The following is a 21,234-nucleotide window of genomic DNA, read 5'->3' on the forward strand; positions in this document are numbered from 1 at the left end:
AACCATGTGAAATAAGTTACAGGAAGGGACATAGAAGGCGAAAGGATTCAAGGGACAATGAGATTAGCAATAAAAACACAACATTCTGGGAACGCTGAGTGAGTCAGGATACATCTGTGGAGAGAAGGGACTTAAATAAAGGGATTCAGCTCGTTAACCCACAACTAGATGTCTGTCTGAAAGAGAAGAGACCGAGGTGGGTTGTTAAGGTTGAGAATCAGTGGAAATACATTCATGTCAGGGGGGGTCTTATACAAACTCTTGTGCACTCTATACACACTTTATCATCAATTATTTGACAAAAGGACATTTTTTTTTGAGGGAAACAATATATTTTCAATTGTTGGACATGAAGTTTTATTTATTCTTTTGTGGGATGTGGGCATCGCTGGCTGGGCCCAGCATTTATTGCCCATCCCTAGTTGCCCTTGAGAAAGTGGCGGTGGAGGTGGCCATTGCCTGGCACTTGTGTGGTGTGAATGTTAGTGGCCACTTATCTTGCTCCTTGCCCAGTTACTGAACAGGGAGAGATTTCGGCCAACCTGAGGGGTGGTGGGGGGCAGGGTGGGGGACAGTGCCTTAGCAGCTGAATTGAGGGGAGGGTGGGAGGAGGAGGCAGTGGCCTTTTGGAGGCCATGAGGGTGGAGGGATTCTGATGCCTACCTTGTGGTCAAAGCCTAGCTTTTTGGACACCAGCATTGGTGGGGCCCTGTAAGTGTCTTGTCCAACATAAGCCAAGGCCAAATAGCCGGACACTGTGACAAGATAGTGAGGCTCAGTCGGAGGGAAGAATGTGAAGTAACATGAGTTAAAAAAACACTGAGTTTGTTGCTTTCCCAAAACATGGTCTATGGAGAAAGAAAGCGTTGCCAAGTTTCCCAGCATGCTTCACAGCTAATGAAGTGTTTTGCGTGTAAGTCCCTGTCCCACCCTTTGCTCACTGGCCTACACTGGCTCTCGCTCACGCAACACCCCGCTTTTAAAAGTTCTCACCCTTGTTTTCGAACCCCTCCATTGCCTCACCCTTGCCTTCCCTTCCCCTGTAAACTCCTCCAATCCCACAAACCCCACCCCCCCCAGGATCTCTGTGCGCTTCTGAAGTCCTGGCCTCCTGAGCATCCTTGACTTTAATCACTCCACCATTGGTGGCTGCGCCTTCAGCTACCTGGGCCCTAAGCTCTGGAATTCCCTCCCTAAACCTCTCCACCTCTCTCACTCGCTTTCCTCCTTTAAGACACCTCCTTAAAATCTACCTCTTTAACCCAGCTTTTGGTCAACTGACTTAATACCTCCTTGTGCAGTTTCGGAACATGCCTTTGGCACGTCTTGGGACACTTTGCGTTAAGGTCAAGTTCTGTGTTAAAGGCACTATATAAATGCAAGCTGTTATTGAAAGCCAATTGGTGCATAGCAAGCTCACATTAACAGCAGTGTGATAATGACCAAATAATCTATTTTTTGGATATTTTGGACCAATTTTTTTATTTAGAAATAGCACTACAGGGTCGTTTATATCCATCTGAGGGACAGAAAAGGCCTCAATTTAACATCCGGCCTGAGCGACGTTTCCAGTAGTGCAGCACTCCATCAGCGTTCAGCCGAGATTTTGTGCTCAAGTCTCAGAGGTGGGGACTCGAACCCAAATCCTCAGTGACGAGGGTGCTATCCACTGAGCCAAGTGCCTAAGTCCTTGAGGGGCGTAATTGACTAGATGCTGAGAAAATGCTCCCCCGGGCTGGAGAATCTAGAACACGGAGGTCACAGCCTCAGAATAAGGCTTCGGCCATTCCAGACCAAGATGAGGAGAAACTTCCACACTCAAAGGGTTCCAAATCTTAGGAATTCTCTACCCCAGAGGGCTGTGGATGCTCAGGTATTGATTATATTCAAGACAGAGATAAATAAATACCTTGGGGCACCAAGGGAATCAAGGGATATATGGAATTGTGCAAGAAGGTGGAGTTGAGGTCAAAAAGATCGGCCATGATCTTGTTGAATGACAGAGCAAGCTCGAAGGGCCCATTGGCTTCCTCCAGCTCCTATTCCCTGTGCTCTTTCTGGGAACAATTACCAGTGACGTCCCTGCTGTTTCTTGCAGGGGCAGCTGTGGGCACCATGGAGCTTCAGGAGGTCCGTGTAGAAACTGTGGTAAGGTACAAGAAACTGAGATTACAGATAGTCGTTTGGTAGAACGGAACTTGAGTATGGCTGAAAAAAAGAGACATGCTGTCAAAGCTTTTCACCTTGCACTCATCAGGACAGGTGTAAGGATACCACATTTCAAAGGGAGCAACAATTTATACTGCATGAGAAAAGGGATGCAGATTGGTTGGAAAATCAATTCTGATTGGTTGAGGCATTGCCATGGAGAATGCACCAGGTAAGGAAGATCATCATTTGGGTGCACAATGTGGCTCACTTATGCTTGCTAGAAGCTACTTTTATATTTATACGCAGGGACCCATCCTCTGCAGGGAAGAGGAACGTGTCCAGGCATTGTGACATTTTTGAATTGAACAAAACCATGGGGGAGCAATATTTCCCTGGTGCATTCTCCATGGCAGTGCCTTGACCAATCAGAGTCAATGTGCCAACCAACCAGCGCCCTTTTCTCCTGCAGCACAAACTCTGGCCCCCTTTGAAATTTGGCATTCTTGGGTGTGTCCTGATGAGTGCAAGACGAGAAGCTTTGGCGACTTGTCTCTTCTTTCAGTGAAACAGGGATGAGTGACCTTCGCTGAGGAAACTCGGATGTCATGTGAGCAAAGTGTTTTTTTTGCATTCGCGCCCAGGATGTGGGCATCGCAGGCACAACGGGAATTTATTGCCCATCCCTAACCGTCCTTGAGAAGTTGGCCTACTTGGCAGCCGAGTGGCTTGCTAGGCCCTTTCAGAGGGCAGTTAAGAGTCAGCCATGTTTCGGTGGGTCTGGAGTCACATGTAGTCCAGACCAGGTGAGGACAGCAGATTCCCTTCCCTAAAGGACATTAGTGAACCAGAAACGTGTTGGCAAAAATCCAGTAGTGTCAGGATCCTCATTAGTGAGACTTGCTTTTCTTTTTATTCATTCACGGGATTTGGGGTATCGCTGGCTTGGGCCAGCATTTATTGCTCATCTCTAATTGCCCTTGAGAAGGTGGTGGTGAGCTGCCTTCTTGAACCGCTGCAGTCCATGTGGTGTAGGTACACCCACAGTGCTGTTAGGGAGTTCCAGGATTTTGACCCAGCGACAGTGAAGGAACGGCGATATATTTCCAAGTCAGGATGGTGAGTGACTTGGAGGGGAACTTCCAGGTGGCGGTGTTCCCATGTGTCTGCTGCCCTTGTCCTTCTAGATGGAAGCAGTTGTGGGTTTGGAAGGTGCTGCCTGAAGCAGCCTTGGTGAATTCCTGCAGTGCATCTTGTAGATGGAACACACTGCTGCTACTGTACGTTGGTGGTGGAGGGAGTGAATGTTTGTGGATGTGGTGCCAATCAAGCGGACTACTTTATCCTGGACAGTGTCCAGCTTCTTCGGTGTTGTGGGAGCTGCACTCATCCAGGCAAGTGGAGAGTATTCCATCACATGCCTTGTAGATGGTGGACAGGCTTTGGGGAGTCAGGAGGCGAGTTACTCTGACCTGCTCTTATATGGCTGGTCCAGTTCAACTTCTGGTCAATGGTAATCCAGAGACCCAGGGTGATGCTCTGGGGACCTGGGTTCGAATCTGGCCACGGCCAATAAAAATCTGGAATTAAAAGTCTAATGATGACATGAAACCACTGTCGATTGTTGTAAAAACCCATCTGGTTCACTAATGCCCTTTAGGGAAGGAAATCTGCCGTCCTTACCTGGCCTGGCCTACATGTGACTCCAGACCCACAGCAAAGTGGTTGACTCTTAAAAGTGCCCTCTGAACAAGGCAATCGGGGATGGGCAGTAAATGTGGCCTAGCCAGCCAGCGATGCCCACATCCTATGAATGAATAAAAATAAAACATTGCTGTGAATCTGGAGTCACATGTAGGCCAGACCGGGCAAGGACGGTAGATTTCCTTCACTAAAGGAAGGAGATGGGTTTTTATGACACAATCGATGATAGTTACATGGTCATCATTAAAAATCTGGAATGAGAAGCCTATTGAAAAATTCCGCCATTTCCGATGTGAAAGCCACCAGGGCAGATGGTGGAATTTTTCAACACTTGGAAGAGGAAAGAAGTTATAGGGCTATGGGGAAAGAGTGGAGGAGTGGGATTAATTGGATAGATATTTCAAAGAGCTAGTATAGGCATGATAGGCAGAATGAGCTCCTACTGTGTTTGTATCAATCATGGATTATACCATTTGGCATGCATACTCTTTTGATATCTTTATTACACTCTGGACTTTCCACTGCCAAATGAGTGAATAGTCTTATCTCTTCCCGGTGCATGCATAACACAAGCCTGTTGGTACTGTTGCCTCCCCGCTCTCATTTTCATTATATACCTACTATGTGTTTCATCTCACCTTGGAGCAACATAATAACCAAAAGTCATTGTCTGTGATTGAATCTATTTCCACCAATTCTCTTCAATCTATGTCTCTCTGGTTACCCATACCAGCAGAAGCAGTTTCACTTCATTTACTCTGGTAAAGCCCTTCAGGATTTTGAACACCTCTATGCAATCGCCATGTAACCTTCCCTGCTCCAAGGAGAACAATCCCAACCTCTCCAGTCTCTCTACATGAACTGAAACACCCGGTAACTCTAAGTAAATCTCTGCCCTCTCTCCAAGGCCTTGGTATCTTCTGTGTGTCCCACACTCGGGGCTTGGTGTGTCAAGCATGGCTCAGTTGGTTGCACTTTGTCTCTGAATCACAGGGTTCCCGGTTTGAGTCTCCCTGCAAGTCTTGAGTACAAAAATCAAGGCTGACGTTCCATTGCACTGTGGGAGTGCTGCACGGTTGAGGTGACTTATTTCAGATGAGATGGTAAACCGAGGTCCCCATCTACCTGCTCGGGTGGATGTGAAAGAGCCGGGGTGTTATCCCTGATGTCCTGGTCAATATTTACCCCTCAATCAACATTACAGAAAACCTAATTATTTGGACATTATCACATTGCTGTTTGTGGGAGCTTGCTGTGCACAAATTGGCTGCTGCACTTCCTCCACTACAACAATGAGTACACTTCAAAGAAATGTTTAGTTGGCTGTAGAGCGCATTGTGATACCCGATGGTTCTGAAAAGCGCTATATAAATGCAAGTCTTCCTTTCTTGACTTTGTACAGACATTGTGAAATGAATGCTAATGTCTGGATAACTCTTTCAAAGGCCACTATACCTATTCTACCCAGAGGATCTATTACTTTCATTCACTCACCCTCTTGCTGGTATGAATATTGATGGCTGATGACCTGCCTCTGTTGAACTATCCAGTGACTGTTGTCAGACCACAACAGGAGACCATACAATCCCTCTGGCTTGAACATCAAGGAGAAAAATGAGGCAAATGTTCCTGATCATGGCTCTGGAGTCATTAGGTGACTGGAATGTCAGAGAAATGAGCAGGTTTGCCTCCTAGTTTTCCTATTCTCCCCACCCCAATCCAATCTCCCCACCCCAATGTTACTACACATGATTAACCAGTGGGTCAAAAGGCCCCGGGACCAGGAATACCGACTCCAGTTATCTTCAGAATGTGGAATTCTCTGCAACAAACAATCACTGTAGCGGAATAACGATGAAAGGTGATTTTAAGAATGGCTTGAAAATTAACTAATAGAAACATATGCACAGGGGGAGGCCATTCAGCCCCTCTCAAGCCTGTTCCATCAATCAGCGAGATCATGACTGACCTGTGACCTAACTCTATAGACCCGCCTTTGCCTCATATCCCATAATACCTGTGGTTAATGTTCCTGAATTAAAGCTCACCCAACACCTCGAACTGATGGTTTGAACTCTTTTCAAAACTAAGGGATTCATGGAGACTGCGGGTTTCTGATTGTACGCAGTATCTGCTCGTCTTAATACCTGCTAGATTAACATATTGTTTACATGCTCTAGAGATGATGAAGAATTTATTCCTTGTAAAGATACTTTAGTTCTTTCAACATTAAAGCTCATGCTTTGTACTTTTGTTAAATTAATTAAAATTATGTTTCACTTCTCAGTGACTGAACAGTCTGTATTTTGTAATATCCATCCAGATATTTGTCATTTTAATTCCCACAGTTTTGCTCTCTAAAAGTTTCAACCCTCACTTGTTCTCCTGTACTGATGATTTTGGCTCCTTCCTGGAGTTTATTCCCACGTCAGGGTTGCTGTATTTCTTTGCTTTGATACTCTACTCTTTCCAGATGTCTGACTCTCACCCACCTTAGATTTTCCCCAATCACAGTCCCGGATTCCGCTCCATCCAACTGTATGTTTCAAAGTCAAGTGTCAGCTGTGGCTCAGTGGGGAGCACCCCAAGTCACACAACATCCTGACTTGGAAATATATCGCCGTTCTTTACCGACACTGAGTCAAAATCCTGGAACTCCCTCCCTAACAGCACTGTGGGTGCACCTACACCACATGCACTGCAGCGGTTCAGGACAGTGACTCACCACCACCTTCTCAAGGGTAACTAGGGATGGACAATAAATGCTGGCCTTGCCAGTGACACTCACATTCTGTGAATGAATATAAAGTCACCCTGCATTCCTGTTGTGATATGATGACATGCACCTTTAAGGGGACATTTCTTATGCTACTGTCAATCATTATATGCCTCAACAGGATGTGATGTATTTGACCCATGACTTATAGTCAGTCTGCAAGCAGCAGTGGTCGAGGTCACACAATGTGCCTCACAGCCTCTCAGTGAATATTATTTGAAGATAAGACTATTTACAGATAAAGAACCCAATTATTGCTTCACCAATCCTTGTGTATGATTGGTACTTTTATGCCGAAGTAGAAATGGAACATAACATGGTGGCAGTGTTGTTGCACAGCTCTTGAAGAACTTGAAGAATTGACTGAGCAGAATACAAGCCTTGATCCTTCATACCCTGCTGAAGAAAACAACTACAGAAAGTGTTGGAAAAACTCAACAGGCCTGAAGAGAGAGACAGAGTTAATGTTTCAAACCCAATGTGACTCTTGTTATGTCTCGCCAGACCCACATGTTGATTCTTAACCGCCCTCTGAAATGGCCTAGCAAGCCATTCCGTTCAAGGGCAATAGGGATGGGCAACAAAGGCTGGCCTTGCCAGTGACGCCCACGTCCAATGAAAGAATAAATAAAAAAAGCTGTGTAAAATCAGAATGTAGTTAAGTCATTCAGAACAAGAAGTCTCAGACCAGCACCATTGTGCTCCATTCACTCACTCTACCCAGGATGGTGATATTGGTGTTCTATCATTAGTATCTGTGCCTCAATCTTCTAGCCCAGTGCCCAGTGTGCATAAACCTGGACATGGGCAGAATTAGAATCAAACCACACAATAGGAGGCCATTCAGTCCATCCAGCCAATGCTGGCTCTTTGAAAGGGTTGTCCAATTAGTCCCAGAACCCTCCCCCATTCCATCTAGCCCTTCAATTTATTTTTCATTTTAAAATAATTATCCAATCCCTTATGTAAGTTGGCCTTCATTGCAAGAGGACTTGAGTACAGGAGCAAGGGTGCCTTACTGCAGCTGTACAGGGCCATGGTGAGACCACACTTGGAGTATTGTGTGCAGTTTTGGTCTCCTTACCTAAGAAAAGATATACTTGCCATAGAGGGAGTGCAGCGAAGGTTTACCAGACTGATTCCTGGGATGGCAGGACTGTTATATGAGGAGAGATTGGGCTGACTAGGCCTGTACTTACTAGAACAAAAACAGAAAATGCTGGAAAAACTCAGTAGGTCTAACTGCATCTGAGGAGAGGAAAAAAAAGAGTTAACATTTCGAGTCCGTATGACTCTTCTTCAGAGCTCTGTATTCACTGGAGTTTGGAAGAATGAAAGGGGGTCTCATTGAAACATATAGAATTCTGACAGGGCTGGACAGACTGGATGCAGGGATGATGTTTCCTCTGGCTGGGGGGGCCTAGAACAAGGGGTCACAGTCTCAGGATTCGGGGTAGACCATTTAGGAATGAGATGAGGAACTTCTTCACTCAGAGGGTGGTGAACCTGTGGAATTCTTTACCATAGAGGCTGTGGAGGCCAAGTCACTGAATACATTTAAGAAGGCATCAAGGGGTTTGTGAAAATTGAATTTTTAAAAATTATTCACTTTCAGGATGTGAGCATTGCTTGTAAGGCCCAGCATCATCAGTTGCCCTGAGAAGATGGTGGTGGACCACCTTCGGTTAATGCGACAGAGTAATTTGGTAGAGCTGCTAAGAGTCAAGTGACTGGTTGTGGGATTGGGTAAGGTTTGGAAGGTTTTCTTCCCTAAAGGAACCACTTAGAATACAACGATAATCTGACAATTTAATGGTTACTTATTAATTATTGACCCTAGATTTTCTAATAAAAGTAATTAATTTCAAATTGTCTGAGTGATCACATTTGAGATGGTTGGAGTCAGGACAAAGGAAGATGGTTGTGATTGTTGGAGACCAATCATCTCAGCTCCAGGACATCACTGCAGGAGTTCCTCAGGGTAGTGTCCTCAGTCCAACCACCTTCAGCTGATTTATAAATGACCTTCCCTCCATCACATGGTCAGAAGTGGGGATGTTTGCTGACAATTGCACAATGTTCAGCACCATTCACAACTCCTCAGACACTGAAGCAGTCCATGTCCAAATGCAACAAGACCTGGACAATATCCAGTCTTAGGCTGACAAGTGGCAAGTAACATTTGTGCCACACAAGTATCAGGCAATGACCATCTCCAACAAGAGAGACTCTAACCATCGCCCCTTGACATTCAGTTTCATACCCATCGATGAATCGCCCAGCATAAACACATTGGGGGTTACCATTGACCAGAAACTGAACTGGACTTGCCATATAAATACTTTGGCTACAAGAGCAGGTCAGAGGCTAGGAACCCTGAGGCGAGTAACTCACCTCCTGACTCCCCAAAGCCTATCCACCATCTACAAGGCACAAGTCAGGGACATGAGGGAATAATCTCCAGTTGCCTAGGCGAGTGCAGCTCCCACAACGCTCAAGAAGCTCAACACCATCCAGGACAAAGCATCCTACTTCATTGGTACCCAATCCACAAATATTCACTCCCTCCAACACCGACGCACAGTAGCAGAAGTCTGTAATATCTGCAAGATGCACTGCAGCAACTCACCAAGGCTTTTTCAACAGCACCTTCCAAACTCTCAACCTCTACCACCTAGAAGGACAAGGGCAGCCTGACACATGGGACCACTACTACGTGCAAATTCCTCTCCAAGCCACACACCAACCTGACTTGGAAATATGTCGCCGTTCCTTCACTGTCGCTGGGTCAAAATCCTGGAACTCCCTCCCTAACAGCACTGTGGATGTACCCACACCACATGGACTGCAGCGGCTCAAGAAGGCAGCTCACCACCACCTTCTCAAGGGGCAATTAGAGATGAGCAATAAATGCTGGCGCAGCCAGAGACGCCCACGTCCCATGAACCAAAGAAGAAATTAAAGAATCACATTCTTTAATTCAGGATTAATAGTTCAGTTATATGATCACTGCATCATTCTACCTGTCCTAACAAAATGTACATAATTGTGTTTGTTATCTATGAAATGTACCTTTTTTATTCATGCTTAGGATGTGGCCATCATGTGGGCTAGGCCAATATTTATTGCCCATCCCTAATTGCCCTTGGCTTGTTCGACCATTTCAGGGGGGCAGTTAAGAGTCAACCACGTTGCTGTGGGTCTGGAGTCACATGTAGGCCAGACCGGGTAAGGAAGGCAGATTTCCTTCCCTAAAGGGCATTAGTGAACCAGGTGGGTTTTTTTATAACAATCCCGCTCTTTCGGGCCACAATTAATGGCGGTAGTTTTTTATTCCGGTGCTGGGATTTTCGTGCCGGTAGCAGACATTGTCACGGGGTGGGGGGGGGGCGAGAACCCGCTCTCCAAATTTTCCTGTCACACCCGCGACAATGCCTGCTGCTGGTGGGCCAGGTAAACCCCGGCCTAGATTTATTACTGATATCAAAATCCCACAGTAGCTACATTGGGATTTGAGCTCCTGCCTCTAGATTATAAATCCAGTAAAATGACCACATCGTTACTGTTCCTGTGGGTGTGACTGGCTGTCCATTTTATTCATCTTCTTCCATATTAAACTGTTTTATCTACTTCTCCCCCATCTCTGTATCTGTCTAGTATAACCAATTGTCTATCTGTGTCTCTCTATCTGTCTAGTATAACCAATTGTCTATCTGTGTCTCTGTATCTGTCTAGTATAACCAATTGTCTATCTGTGTCTCTCTATCTGTCTAGTATAACCAATTGTCTATCTGTGTCTCTCTATCTGTCTAGTATAACCAATTGTCTATCTGTGTCTCTCTATCTGTCTAGTATAACCAATTGTCTATCTGTGTCTCTCTATCTGTCTAGTATAATCAATTGTCTATCTGTGTCTCTGTATCTGGCCAGTATAACCAATTGTCTATCTGTGTCTCTCTATCTGTCTAGTATAACCAATTGTCTATCTGTGTCTCTCTATCTGTCTAGTATAACCAATTGTCTATCTGTGTCTCTGTATCTGTCTAGTATAACCAATTGTCTATCTGTGTCTCTGTATCTGTCTAGTATAACCAATTGTCTATCTGTGTCTCTGTATCTGTCTAGTATAACCAATTGTCTATCTGTGTCTCTCTATCTGTCTAGTATAACCAATTGTCTATCTGTGTCTCTGTATCTAGCCAGTATAACCAATTGTCTATCTGTGTCTCTGTATCTGTCTGGTATAACCAATTGTCTATCTGTGTCTCTCTATCTGTCTAGTATAACCAGTTGACTATCTCTGTCTCTCTATCTGTCTAGTATAATCAATTGTCTATCTGTGTCTCTCTATCTGTCTAGTATAACCAATTGTCTATCTGTGTCTCTCTATCTGTCTAGTATAACCAATTGTCTATCTGTGTCTCTGTATCTGTCTAGTATAACCAATTGTCTATCTGTGTCTCTCTATCTGTCTAGTATAACCAATTGTCTATCTGTGTCTCTGTATCTGTCTGGTATAACCAATTGTCTATCTGTGTCTCTTTATCTGTCTAGTATAACCAATTGTCTATCTGTGTCTCTCTATCTGTCTAGTATAACCAATTGTCTATCTGTGTCTCTGTATCTGTCTGGTATAACCAATTGTCTATCTGTGTCTCTCTATCTGTTTAGTATAACCAATTGTCTATCTGTGTCTCTCTATCTGTCTAGTATAACCAATTGTCTATCTGTGTCTCTGTATCTAGCCAGTATAACCAATTGTCTATCTGTGTCTCTGTATCTAGCCAGTATAACCAATTGTCTATCTGTGTCTCTGTATCTGGCCAGTATAACCCGCTGTCTCCCTATTCTGCCTCGTTATGTCTCTCTGTTCTATCTATCTGTCCATTCCCAGTCTGTTTTCCGCAATTCCATCATGAGTTTCCTTTCCCCAGCCCCTCTCCCAATCCCGGGATTTCTGGGGATGAGATGTTAATTGGGAGGCTGTCCCTGTGCTTTAAACTTACAGATGTTGCCGGGACTGAACCCTTTACCCTTTTCTGACCGCAGTGCAAAGTGTTAGTGAGTTAAGGGTTTGCCAGAATCAGTCTGTGGGATAGCGAGGTGGTACAGCTTTAAGCAGAGCTAGGCGTGGGGATATGTGTGAGTGTGAGTGAGGAGTAGAGAGACTGAGTGTATGTGTGTGTGTGTGTGTATTTGTGTATGTCTCCCCTATGTACAATCAAGACTGACGGTATAACAGAGCAATAGCAATCTGGGGATTTTCACCTTTCAAGAAAGAAATTTATCTATTTAATATCAGATGTAGGTAAGGGGGAGGGAGGGATACGTGCTTGTGTTAAAAAAAAAGGAATTTGTGCAGAAAGGGGAGTGGACAGGATTAAAACCGACAGAGAGAGAGAGAGAGAGCGAGAGGTGACAGCAGTAAGCAGGGCTGACTGAATTCAATCTCAGCTGTAGGTTCCGAGGGCTGGGTTCTAATCACCCATCTGACATTCCAGAGTGCTGTCTGCTACAGGGAAGGCAGTCGGATAATGAGTGACAAAGGCACAAGGTTTGTGAGATTTCCATCTCTTGTGTGTTTTAAATGTTTGAAATGCAAGTGGTGGATTGAACAAGGGAATGGATACACTGGCTAGGTCCAGTGCTGAGGCTGGGGCTACGAACTGGGAGAGAGAGACTGACTATCTGTCGCTTTTTGTGAATCTTAAGCACTCTTTCAGTCAGCATCACTGCTGCCTGTTGTTGGCAAATCCCTCTGGTGCTCTCGAGTTTTATTTATCATATGATAGTAACATTCCCTTCCTGCCTCCATTGCAATGTTTCCTGCTGTTTAAAAGGCTTCAAGTGGGATTGTGCGCTGTGTTCAAGAGATTAACTGGTGCTTGGGTTCAACTTAAAGCATTGATTATTGCAGAGATGGGTGGGGGGTGGGGGGGTGGGGATAAATGGGGATTAGTCAGAGCACTGTTTAAAGGCAATCCCCCTCCCCTTTTGATTCCTATTAGCCTGAGTCTTAAATGGCTAGGTGGGTTTGTCTGTCTCGCTTCCCCATTCGCTCTTCTCCCTCATTTTGTACTTCGGCATTTCCCAATCCAAAAATTCCAAATGAATCAAATCACTTCCTCCCTTGAGACCTTCTGACCAAAGGCAGGAACTTAAAGGGGCCAACATAGGAACACGGGGAGGCCATTCAGCCCCTCTAACCTGCTCCGTCATTCAAGAGATCATGTCTGAACTGTCCTAACTCCATCAACCAGCCTTGCCCCCAAACCTTTAAATTCTTTGGGAAGTACAAATCTATTGATCTCAGATTTAAAGTGATTAACCTAGCCTAGCGAACATCTGCTGCTTTTTTGGGGGAGATGGTTCAACACGTCCATTATCCCCTGCGCGAATGAATATTTCTTAACTTCTCCTGAGTGGACTGGTTTTAAGGTCCCGTTGCCCCAGTTTGCCCCACCAGTGGAAGAGATTCCCTCTATCGACTCCTTCCAATATTTAAAAAAAAAACACAATTAAATCACGCCTTAACCTTCCCCACTGCAGGAAATACAGGCCTGGTTTATGTCATCTTTCCTTCTAATCTAACACTCGGAGCCTTGGTAATATTCTGGGATTTCCCCTGCAGAGTACAGGCAAAATCCCTTCTTATCACCGAGAATGCCATCACTCTGGTGGCTGACCACAGTTCCGGGGACATCCAGAGGAAGAATGTTTCTTGGCTGCGCTGCCTGAAAGAGAGGAGGAGGTCCAAACAGCAGCTCTCAAAAGGGAACTGGATATATACTTAAAAAGGAAAAGTTTTGTGGGGTTGTAGGGAGAGAGCCGGGGAGGTGAAACTGGAGAAGTTGGGATTGTTCTTCTTAAAGCAGGGAAAGCTAAAGGGAGATTTATTCGAGGGAAAGAAATTTAATGAAGGGTTTTGATAAGACTAAGTAAGGAGAAACTGTTCCCCGTGGAAGGAGGGTCGGTAACCAGAGGGACACAGGTTGAACGTAATCGGCAAAAGAGCCAGAAGGGAAGACAAGGAGAATTACTTTTAAAATGGCGAGTTGCTGTGATCTGGAATGTACAACCTGAAAGGGCAGTGGAAACAGATTCAATGGTAACTTTTAAAAGAAAATTGGATAAAGTACTTTAAAAAAATAGAGGCAGGGCCATGGGGAGAGATAAAGGGGGAGTGGAACTAATTGGCTAGTCCTTTCAAAGAGTGGGCACAGTTACGGATGGGCAGAATGGTCTTCTTTCATGATCTATTTTCCACTGAAAAGTCTCTACTCCGGCTGTTGACATCCATCCTCAGAGAGTTTTCTTTGAGGGCAAATCAGTATTAGTTAACGTTTTTTTTATTACAGAGCGGTTACAGTCAGTCTGAAGTGTTAACTTGCTCTGGGGACATATTGGAACATCATAAAAGGAGGAGGCCATTCAGCCATCAAACCAGTTCCGCCATTCATTTAGATCATGGCTGACGTGTATCTTAACTCCATCCGCCTTCTTTGTCACAGAGCCATATGTGGCATTGAACGAGGCCACTTGGTCCATCAAATCCCTGCCAGTCCCTGCGGAGAAACCCAGTCAGTCCCATTCCCCTGCTCTATCCCTGTAGCCCTGCAAGGTTATTTCCTTCAAGCGCCCACCCAATTCCCTTTTGAAATCATTCATCATCTCAGCTTCCATGACCCTCGTAGGCAGCGACCTCCGGGTCATTACCACTCGCCGTGTAGCAAAGTTCTTCCTCACATTCTCATTGCATCTTTGGTTTGAAATCTTTGAAATCTGTGCCTCCTATGCTAATAGAATACAAGCCAGTTGGTGAAGTCCAAACCAAGACACAAAGCTTTTTTTTTTAACTGGGAGAGCTTATTAACTTTGTTCAGTCTCATAGCTCTCCTCCCACACCCAGTGTCCCAGCTGCCCCCTATTTATATATGCTTAATTAATTCACCTGTGAATCCTAACAATATAATTAACATACTATTTACACCCTGGTCCTTGTTCCCTTAAGGGCTTCATAACCCTTAATACCCTTATCTAGCAAGTCTATCAGTTTCAGTTTTGAAATTTCCAGTTGTGCCCTGGCCTCAACAGCTTTTTTGGGGGGCGTGAGTTCTAGGTTTCTACTCCTCTTTGTGCTAGGAAGTGCTTCCCCCAGACATCGCGTGAATGGCATGGCTCTAATTTTAATTCTGTGCCCCCTTGTCCTGGAAGATCCCACCAGGTGAAATAGTCTCTCTCTCTCTATCTACCCAATCACATCCTTTAACATCTCAGTTAGACCACCCCTTAATCTTCTAAAGTTGACAGAATACAAGGCAAAACTGTGCAATCTGTCCTCATGGTTATATTGGAAATTTGCAGGGCTATGGGGCAAGAGCAGGGGAAGTTGGACTAATTGGACTGCTCTTTCAAAGAGCCAGCACAGGCACAATGGGCTGAATGGCCTCTTTCTGTGCTTGATGACTGAATCATTCAACCAGTTGGTACGCCTCGTATAAAGGGCCATGTGGGAAATATTTTGTGAATTCTGCCACCAGTTCAGGCTGGCTTAGAGTGTTGTTGATCAAACAGGAATGCTGAGGTGGAGGCAATTACCAATCGGAGCCAATTTTTCTTCCCTTTGTTACATTTACTGAATAACTAGCTGAGATATTCCCACCCCTGCGTAATCCTGGATCAAAGACGTCGATTCTTGGCAGAGTGTCATGTGTTGATCAAAATGCACAGGAACCATCTGCTCCACATAAAGAAACATCTGTTGAATGAATAGTCCTGCTGCAATGGAATGGGATTTTCAAACAAGGCAATGGATTTCTTCCCTTTAAACATTTATTTTTATTGACATAGACGTCATTGTCCCTTCTAGGATTCTTTCTTCCTCTTATGCTCTCTTTCTGTCTCCCTTTCTTTCTTTCTCTCTCTCTTTTTTCTTTCTTTCTCTTTCTCTCTTCTTTTCCTCTTTCTTTCTTTCTTTCTCTCTCTTTCTTTTCTTTCTTTCTCTCTCTCTTTCTTTCTTTTTTCTTTCTCTCTCTTTTTCTCTTTCTCTCTTTCTTTCTCTCTTTGTCTCTTTCTCTCTCTCTTTCTTTCTTTCTCTTTTTTCTTTCTCTCTTTATTTCTCCCTTTCTCGCTCTCTTTCTCTCTTTATTCTTTCTCTCTTTCTTTCTTTCTCCCTTTCTCTCTTTCTTTCTTTCTCCCTTTCTTTCTTTCTCTCTTTCCTTCCTGCTTTCTTTCCTGCTTTCTCTCTTTCTTTCTTTCTCTCTTTCTCTCCTCCCCACCCCTCCCAATTTATTCCTCTTGTTTTGACATCTCTCATTGTAATTCTATTCTAAGGGCTCTGACAGTCTCTGGTATCTCCATGCGTGTCAGCCTGGATGTTGAGTGCCAGCGATTAGACAATGTGGTGCCTGCCCTACAGCATATACTGCTCTTGCCATATTCACCGGCTGGTGATCAGGTATAGGAAGCCTGGCTGGCATATCCCTCTGCTGCCCCCATGCAGCCACCACGCACCCCCCTCCCTCCCCCGCCCCCCCACAACCCCCCACTCTTAAATCGGTGAAGTAAGGCAAATCTTAGCATCGGTTACTTGCTAACATTGTAGCTAAGGAACATGATGCCTTGGACAAACTTGTATGTTGCTGCGTTTTCTCCAAGTTTAACATTATAGTAGCATTACACGCCTTACATTACATTACATAGGATTCATGGCACAGAAGCAGGCCATTCGGCCCAGCCTGTCCATGCTGGCATTTGTGCTTCACTTGAGCCACCTCCAATTTTTATCTAAATCCTTCATCACAACCCTCTATCTCCTTCTCCCTCATATGTTCATCCAGCTTCCTCTTAAACTATTATTATTTTTATTTAGCGAATGCAAATCCCTGAAGCCAAGCAATAGCCTCCTCTTTTGCTGAGTTTAAGCAAAGTTTAAGGTGATTAGCCTGTCGAGTGGGCCCTTCCTTGGTGACGTGCAGCATTGTTTGTGTCTTTCCACACGTGTGTGAGGGGTTTGTACTGAGGCTCCAGTGGGGGAGGTTGGCTGCACAGGGACCCTGACCTGATTCTCTTAAATATGTCTGCGCTATTCACTTCAACCACTCCCTGTGGTAGCGAGTCCCACGTTCTCACCACTCCCTGGGTAAAGACATTTCTCCTGAATTCCCGATCGAATTTCTTAGTGCCTTCCATTTTTGCTCTTCCCCACAAGTAGGAACATTCTCTCTGTGCCTGCCCTATCAAAACCTTTCAGACCTTTAAAAATCTCTATTACAAATCACTCGCTAGCCCTGTCTTTTCATATTTGGAGCAGTATCTCTTGTTTGGATTCCTCCTCCTTCAGGTACCATGCCCTAAGAGGGCCTTGGTGACCATGGACTTCCATTGGTCCAGAGGTAGGGACACTACCCACAAGACCTCTTTTTTGGGATTAGGATGTTGAAACAACTTGCATTTATATAGCACCATTAATGTAGTGAAACATCCCCAAGATGCTTCACAGGGCTGCAATCAGGTGAAAAGTCAACACTGAGTATAGGACAGGTGACCAAAAACTTGGTCAAAGGGTTAGAGCTTTAAGAAGCTTCTTAAAGGAGGACATAGAGTTGGAGATGTTTAGGGAGGGAATTCCAGAGCTTAGCGCCTACACAGTTCAAGGGCAGAGCGATTAAAATCAGGATTGTATGAGATATCCTAGTGGGAGGGTCAGTGATCAGAGATCACAGATTGAAGATAATTGGCAAAACAGCCAGAGGGGTAATAAGGATAATTACTTCTTTTACAATGTGCTGTGATTAGAATGCACTCCCTGAAAGCCAATTCAATAACACTTTTCAAATAGGAATTAGATAAATATGTTTTTTAATTCTTTCGCAGGATGTGGGTGTGACTGGCTAGGCCAGCGTTTATTACCCATCCCTAATTGCCCTTGAGAAGGCACTGGTGGTAAAATACTTGAACAGGAAAAGAATTGCAGGGCTTTGGGGAAAGAGCAGTGATCTGGATCAACTGGGTCCTTTAAAGAGCCAGCAGAGGAATGATGGGCCAAGCGGCCTCCTATTGTGCTGCATCATTCTATAAGGGAAATTAAAGTGGGAGTCAGTTCCATATTCATAAAGGGACTTAATAATCGGTCTAACAATTACAATTCTCCTTCCAGGATAAAATATATTCCTTGATGCCAACAAGGAAATGTCCCTTGACCACAGTTGGCAGCATCTATCCTTAAGAACAAAGAGTTATTTGGAGTCAGGCAATCTGACATATCACTTCTGACTGGAAAGTAGCAAATATAAACCCCTCTATTCAAGAAGGGAGGGAAGCAGAAAACAGGAAACTATAGGCCAGTTAGCTTGGCGTCTGTCGTGGGGATGTTGTTAGAATCAATCATTAAGGAGGTTATAGCTGGGCACTTAGAGAAACTGAAGGTAATTGGGAAGTGTCAGCATGGTTTTTGTGAAAGGGGAATCATGTTTAACCAATTTATTGGAGTTTTCCTGAAGGAGTAACATGCGCTGTGGATAAAGGGGAGCCTGTAGACGTGCTGTACTTGGATTTCCAGAAGGCATTTGATAAGGTGCCACATCAAAGATTATTGCGGAAAATAAAAGCTCATGGTGTAGGGGGTAACATATTAGCCTGGATAGGAGATTGGCTGGCTGGCAGAAGACAGAGAGTATGCATAAATGGGTCTTTTTCTGATGGGCAGGATGTAAAGAGTGGAGTCCCACAGGGTACTGGGGTTTCAACTTTTCACAATTTATATCAATGACTTAGATGAGGGGAGTGAAGACATGGTGGCTAAATTTGCAGATGACACAAAGATAGGTAGGAAAGTATGTTGTGAAGAGGACATAAGGAGGTTGCAGATGGATATAGATGGGTTGGTTGAGTGGGCAAAAATCTGGAAGATGGATTATAACTAGGGAAAATGTGAAGTTGTTCACTTTGGCAGGAAGAATAAAAAACAGAGTATTACTTAAATGGAGAACAACTGCAGAATTCCGGATGCAGAGGGATTTAGGTGTCCTAGTGCATGAGTCACAAAAAGTTAGTCTGCAGGTACAGGAAATAATTAAGAAGGCCCATGGAATGCTATCCTTTATTACAAGAGGGATTGAACATAAAAGTAAGGATGTTAAGCTTCAGTTATACAGGGCATTGGTGTGACCGCACCTCGAATACTGAGTGCAGTTTTGGTCTCCTTTTTTAAGGAAGGATGTAAATGCATTGGAGGCGGTTCAGAGGAGGTTTACTAGATTGATACCTGGAATGAGTGGGTTGTCTTATGAGGAAAGGTTAGACAGACTGGGCTTGTTTCCACTGGAGTTTAGAAGAGTGAGGGGGTGATTTGATTGAAGTTTACAAGATCCTGAATGGTCTTGACAAGGTGGACGTGGAAAGGGTGTTTCCTCTAGTGGGTGAGTCCAGTACTAGGGGGCACTGGTTTATAATTAGGGCTCGCCGTTTTACGGCAGGAGAATTTTTTCTCTCAGAGGGTTGTGTGACTTTGGATCTCTCTGTCTCAGAAGGTGGTGGAGGCGGAGGTAAATAGATTCTTGTCAGGCAAGGGAATTAAAGATTATCAGGTAGATGGGAATGTGGAATTTGAAACACAAATGTATCAGCCATGATCTTACTGAATGGCCTACTGCTGTTCCTATTTCATAGGTTGTCTACATCTACCCTACAGGCCCCTTCATAAGCTTTTTTTTATTTGTTCATGGGAAATGGGTGTCACAGGCTAGGCTAGCATTTATTGTCCATCCCTAATTGCCCTTGTTCAGGGGGTATTTTAAGAGTCAACCACATTGCTGTGGGTCTGGAGTCACATGTAGGCCAGACTGGGTAAGGACAGTAAATTCCCTTCGTGAACTAGATGGATTTTTACAACAATGGTTTCATGGTCATCATCAGACTTTTAATGAGCTCAAATCTCACCATCTGCTGTTGTGGGATTTGAACCCTGGTCCCCAGAGCATTACCCTGGGTCTCTGGAATAGCAGTCCAGTGACAATACCACTGTGCCACCACCACCTCCCCTTACCCCCTTAAAAGCCTTTATCAGGCCATTGATCAGCCTATTTAATGTTCCCTGATTTTTCCCTCTATTTCTGACTTTGTCACTTTTTTTTCAGTCATGCTGCTTCCTAGTCTTCTCATCATCTCCCTCTACCTGCCACGGCCTACCTGGCTCTCTGTCCAATTCCCTTGTATTCATCACTGTGACTCCCCCTGCGGTTTGGATTCTCAATCTCACTGCTGTTAGAGCATGGGGATTCTTCATTCTAATCTACTCCTCAAATGAATATGGTTCATAGCCTTAAATGTCAGACGTTCACAGATTTATTAAGTTTACAACAATAGCAGCTTGCATTTATACAGTGTCTCTAATGCAGTAAGACATCCCAAGCCACTTCACTGGAGCGTTATCGGACATAGGGTTCACATCGAGCTACATAAGGAGATGTTAGGCCAGATGACCAAAAGCTTGGTCAAAGATCAAGGGTTTCAGATGCGCCTTAATGGAGGAAAGCGAAAAAGAGAGGTGGAGAGGTGTAGGGAGGGAATTCTAGAACTTAGACAACTGAAGGCACCAATGGTACAGCAATTAAAATTGGGGAAACTCAAGGTGCCAGAATTGGAGGAGCACAGATATAATGGAAGGTTGTGGGGACTGAAGGAGGTTACAGGGTTAGGGAGGCACACATGATCCTGGAAGTATTTTTAAAAGTCTTTTCACAGGCCAACATTTATTGTCCATCCCTAATTGCCCTGGAGAAGGTGGTGGTGAGCTGCCTCCTTGAACTGCTGCAGTCCATGTGGTGTAGGTACACCCACAGTGCTGTTAGGGAGGGAGTTCCAGGATTTTGACCCAGCGACAGTGAAGGAACGGCGATATATTTCCAAGTCAAGATGGTGAGTGGCTTGGAAGTGAACTTTCAGGTGGTGGCGTTTCCATGTGTCTGCTGCCCTTGTCCATCTAGGTGGTAGTGGGCATGGGTTTGGAAGGTGCTGTCGAAGGAAACAAGAAATGAAACAAGGATGAGAATTTGTAGGTTAGAGACCATGAGGAGAGTGTGACTTGGATCAATTTAAGATACAGGCAGCAAAATTTTATTTGATTATTATTGACAATAATTTAATTTACACTTAAAACAAAACCTTGCGATTATTTTTGCTGGAAATTCAAAACACATTGTAATTCCACATTGACTGCTTTTGGGCCGGTTAGACACTAATCGAATTCCAGTGCAGTGATTCTCACTCCCACTTTTTAATAACTTTTTATCTAACCCTTCCTACCTGACAAACCATGTGCTTTTGCAGTAACTAGAATTACCTTGTTCCCTTGTCAATAATTTGATGAGTTATTTTCCCACTGAGTGATGCCCCTTCCCATCTCTGCTATATGGTTATTGAGAGTTTTGCTTTACACATAGGGATGGGTGGAGGCAATTCAGCTCCTGCAGCCTGTCCCACCATTCAATTAGATCATGGCTGTATCACCCTAATACCTTACCTGACAAAAAAAACTAAAAGCTGTCAAGTTGTTAACTGGCCAGTCCTTTAAAAATTGAAAACAAAATGTGTATGTGAGAATTGGA

General features: G+C 44.4%; 2 protein-coding genes across 3 annotated transcripts in view; both read left to right on the forward strand.

Moving 5' to 3' along the window:
- LOC144682565 (BTB/POZ domain-containing protein KCTD14-like) overlaps positions 1 to 21,234 on the forward strand; it is a 1,380,231-nt gene that overhangs the window by 7,205 nt on the left and 1,351,792 nt on the right. The window lies entirely within an intron of this gene.
- Positions 11,976 to 21,234, forward strand: part of arrb1 (arrestin, beta 1) — a 139,629-nt gene continuing 130,370 nt past the window's right edge. For both annotated transcript variants that reach the window (XM_078544987.1, XM_078544988.1), the window contains exon 1: positions 11,976 to 12,182. In XM_078544987.1, the coding sequence (XP_078401113.1) occupies positions 12,163 to 12,182 (20 nt within the window). In that variant the 5' untranslated portion in view covers positions 11,976 to 12,162. The remainder of the gene's footprint in view (positions 12,183 to 21,234) is intronic.

Source organism: Cetorhinus maximus, chromosome 7, assembly GCF_964194155.1.
Source record: "Cetorhinus maximus chromosome 7, sCetMax3.hap1.1, whole genome shotgun sequence".
Taxonomy (NCBI): domain Eukaryota; kingdom Metazoa; phylum Chordata; class Chondrichthyes; order Lamniformes; family Cetorhinidae; genus Cetorhinus; species Cetorhinus maximus.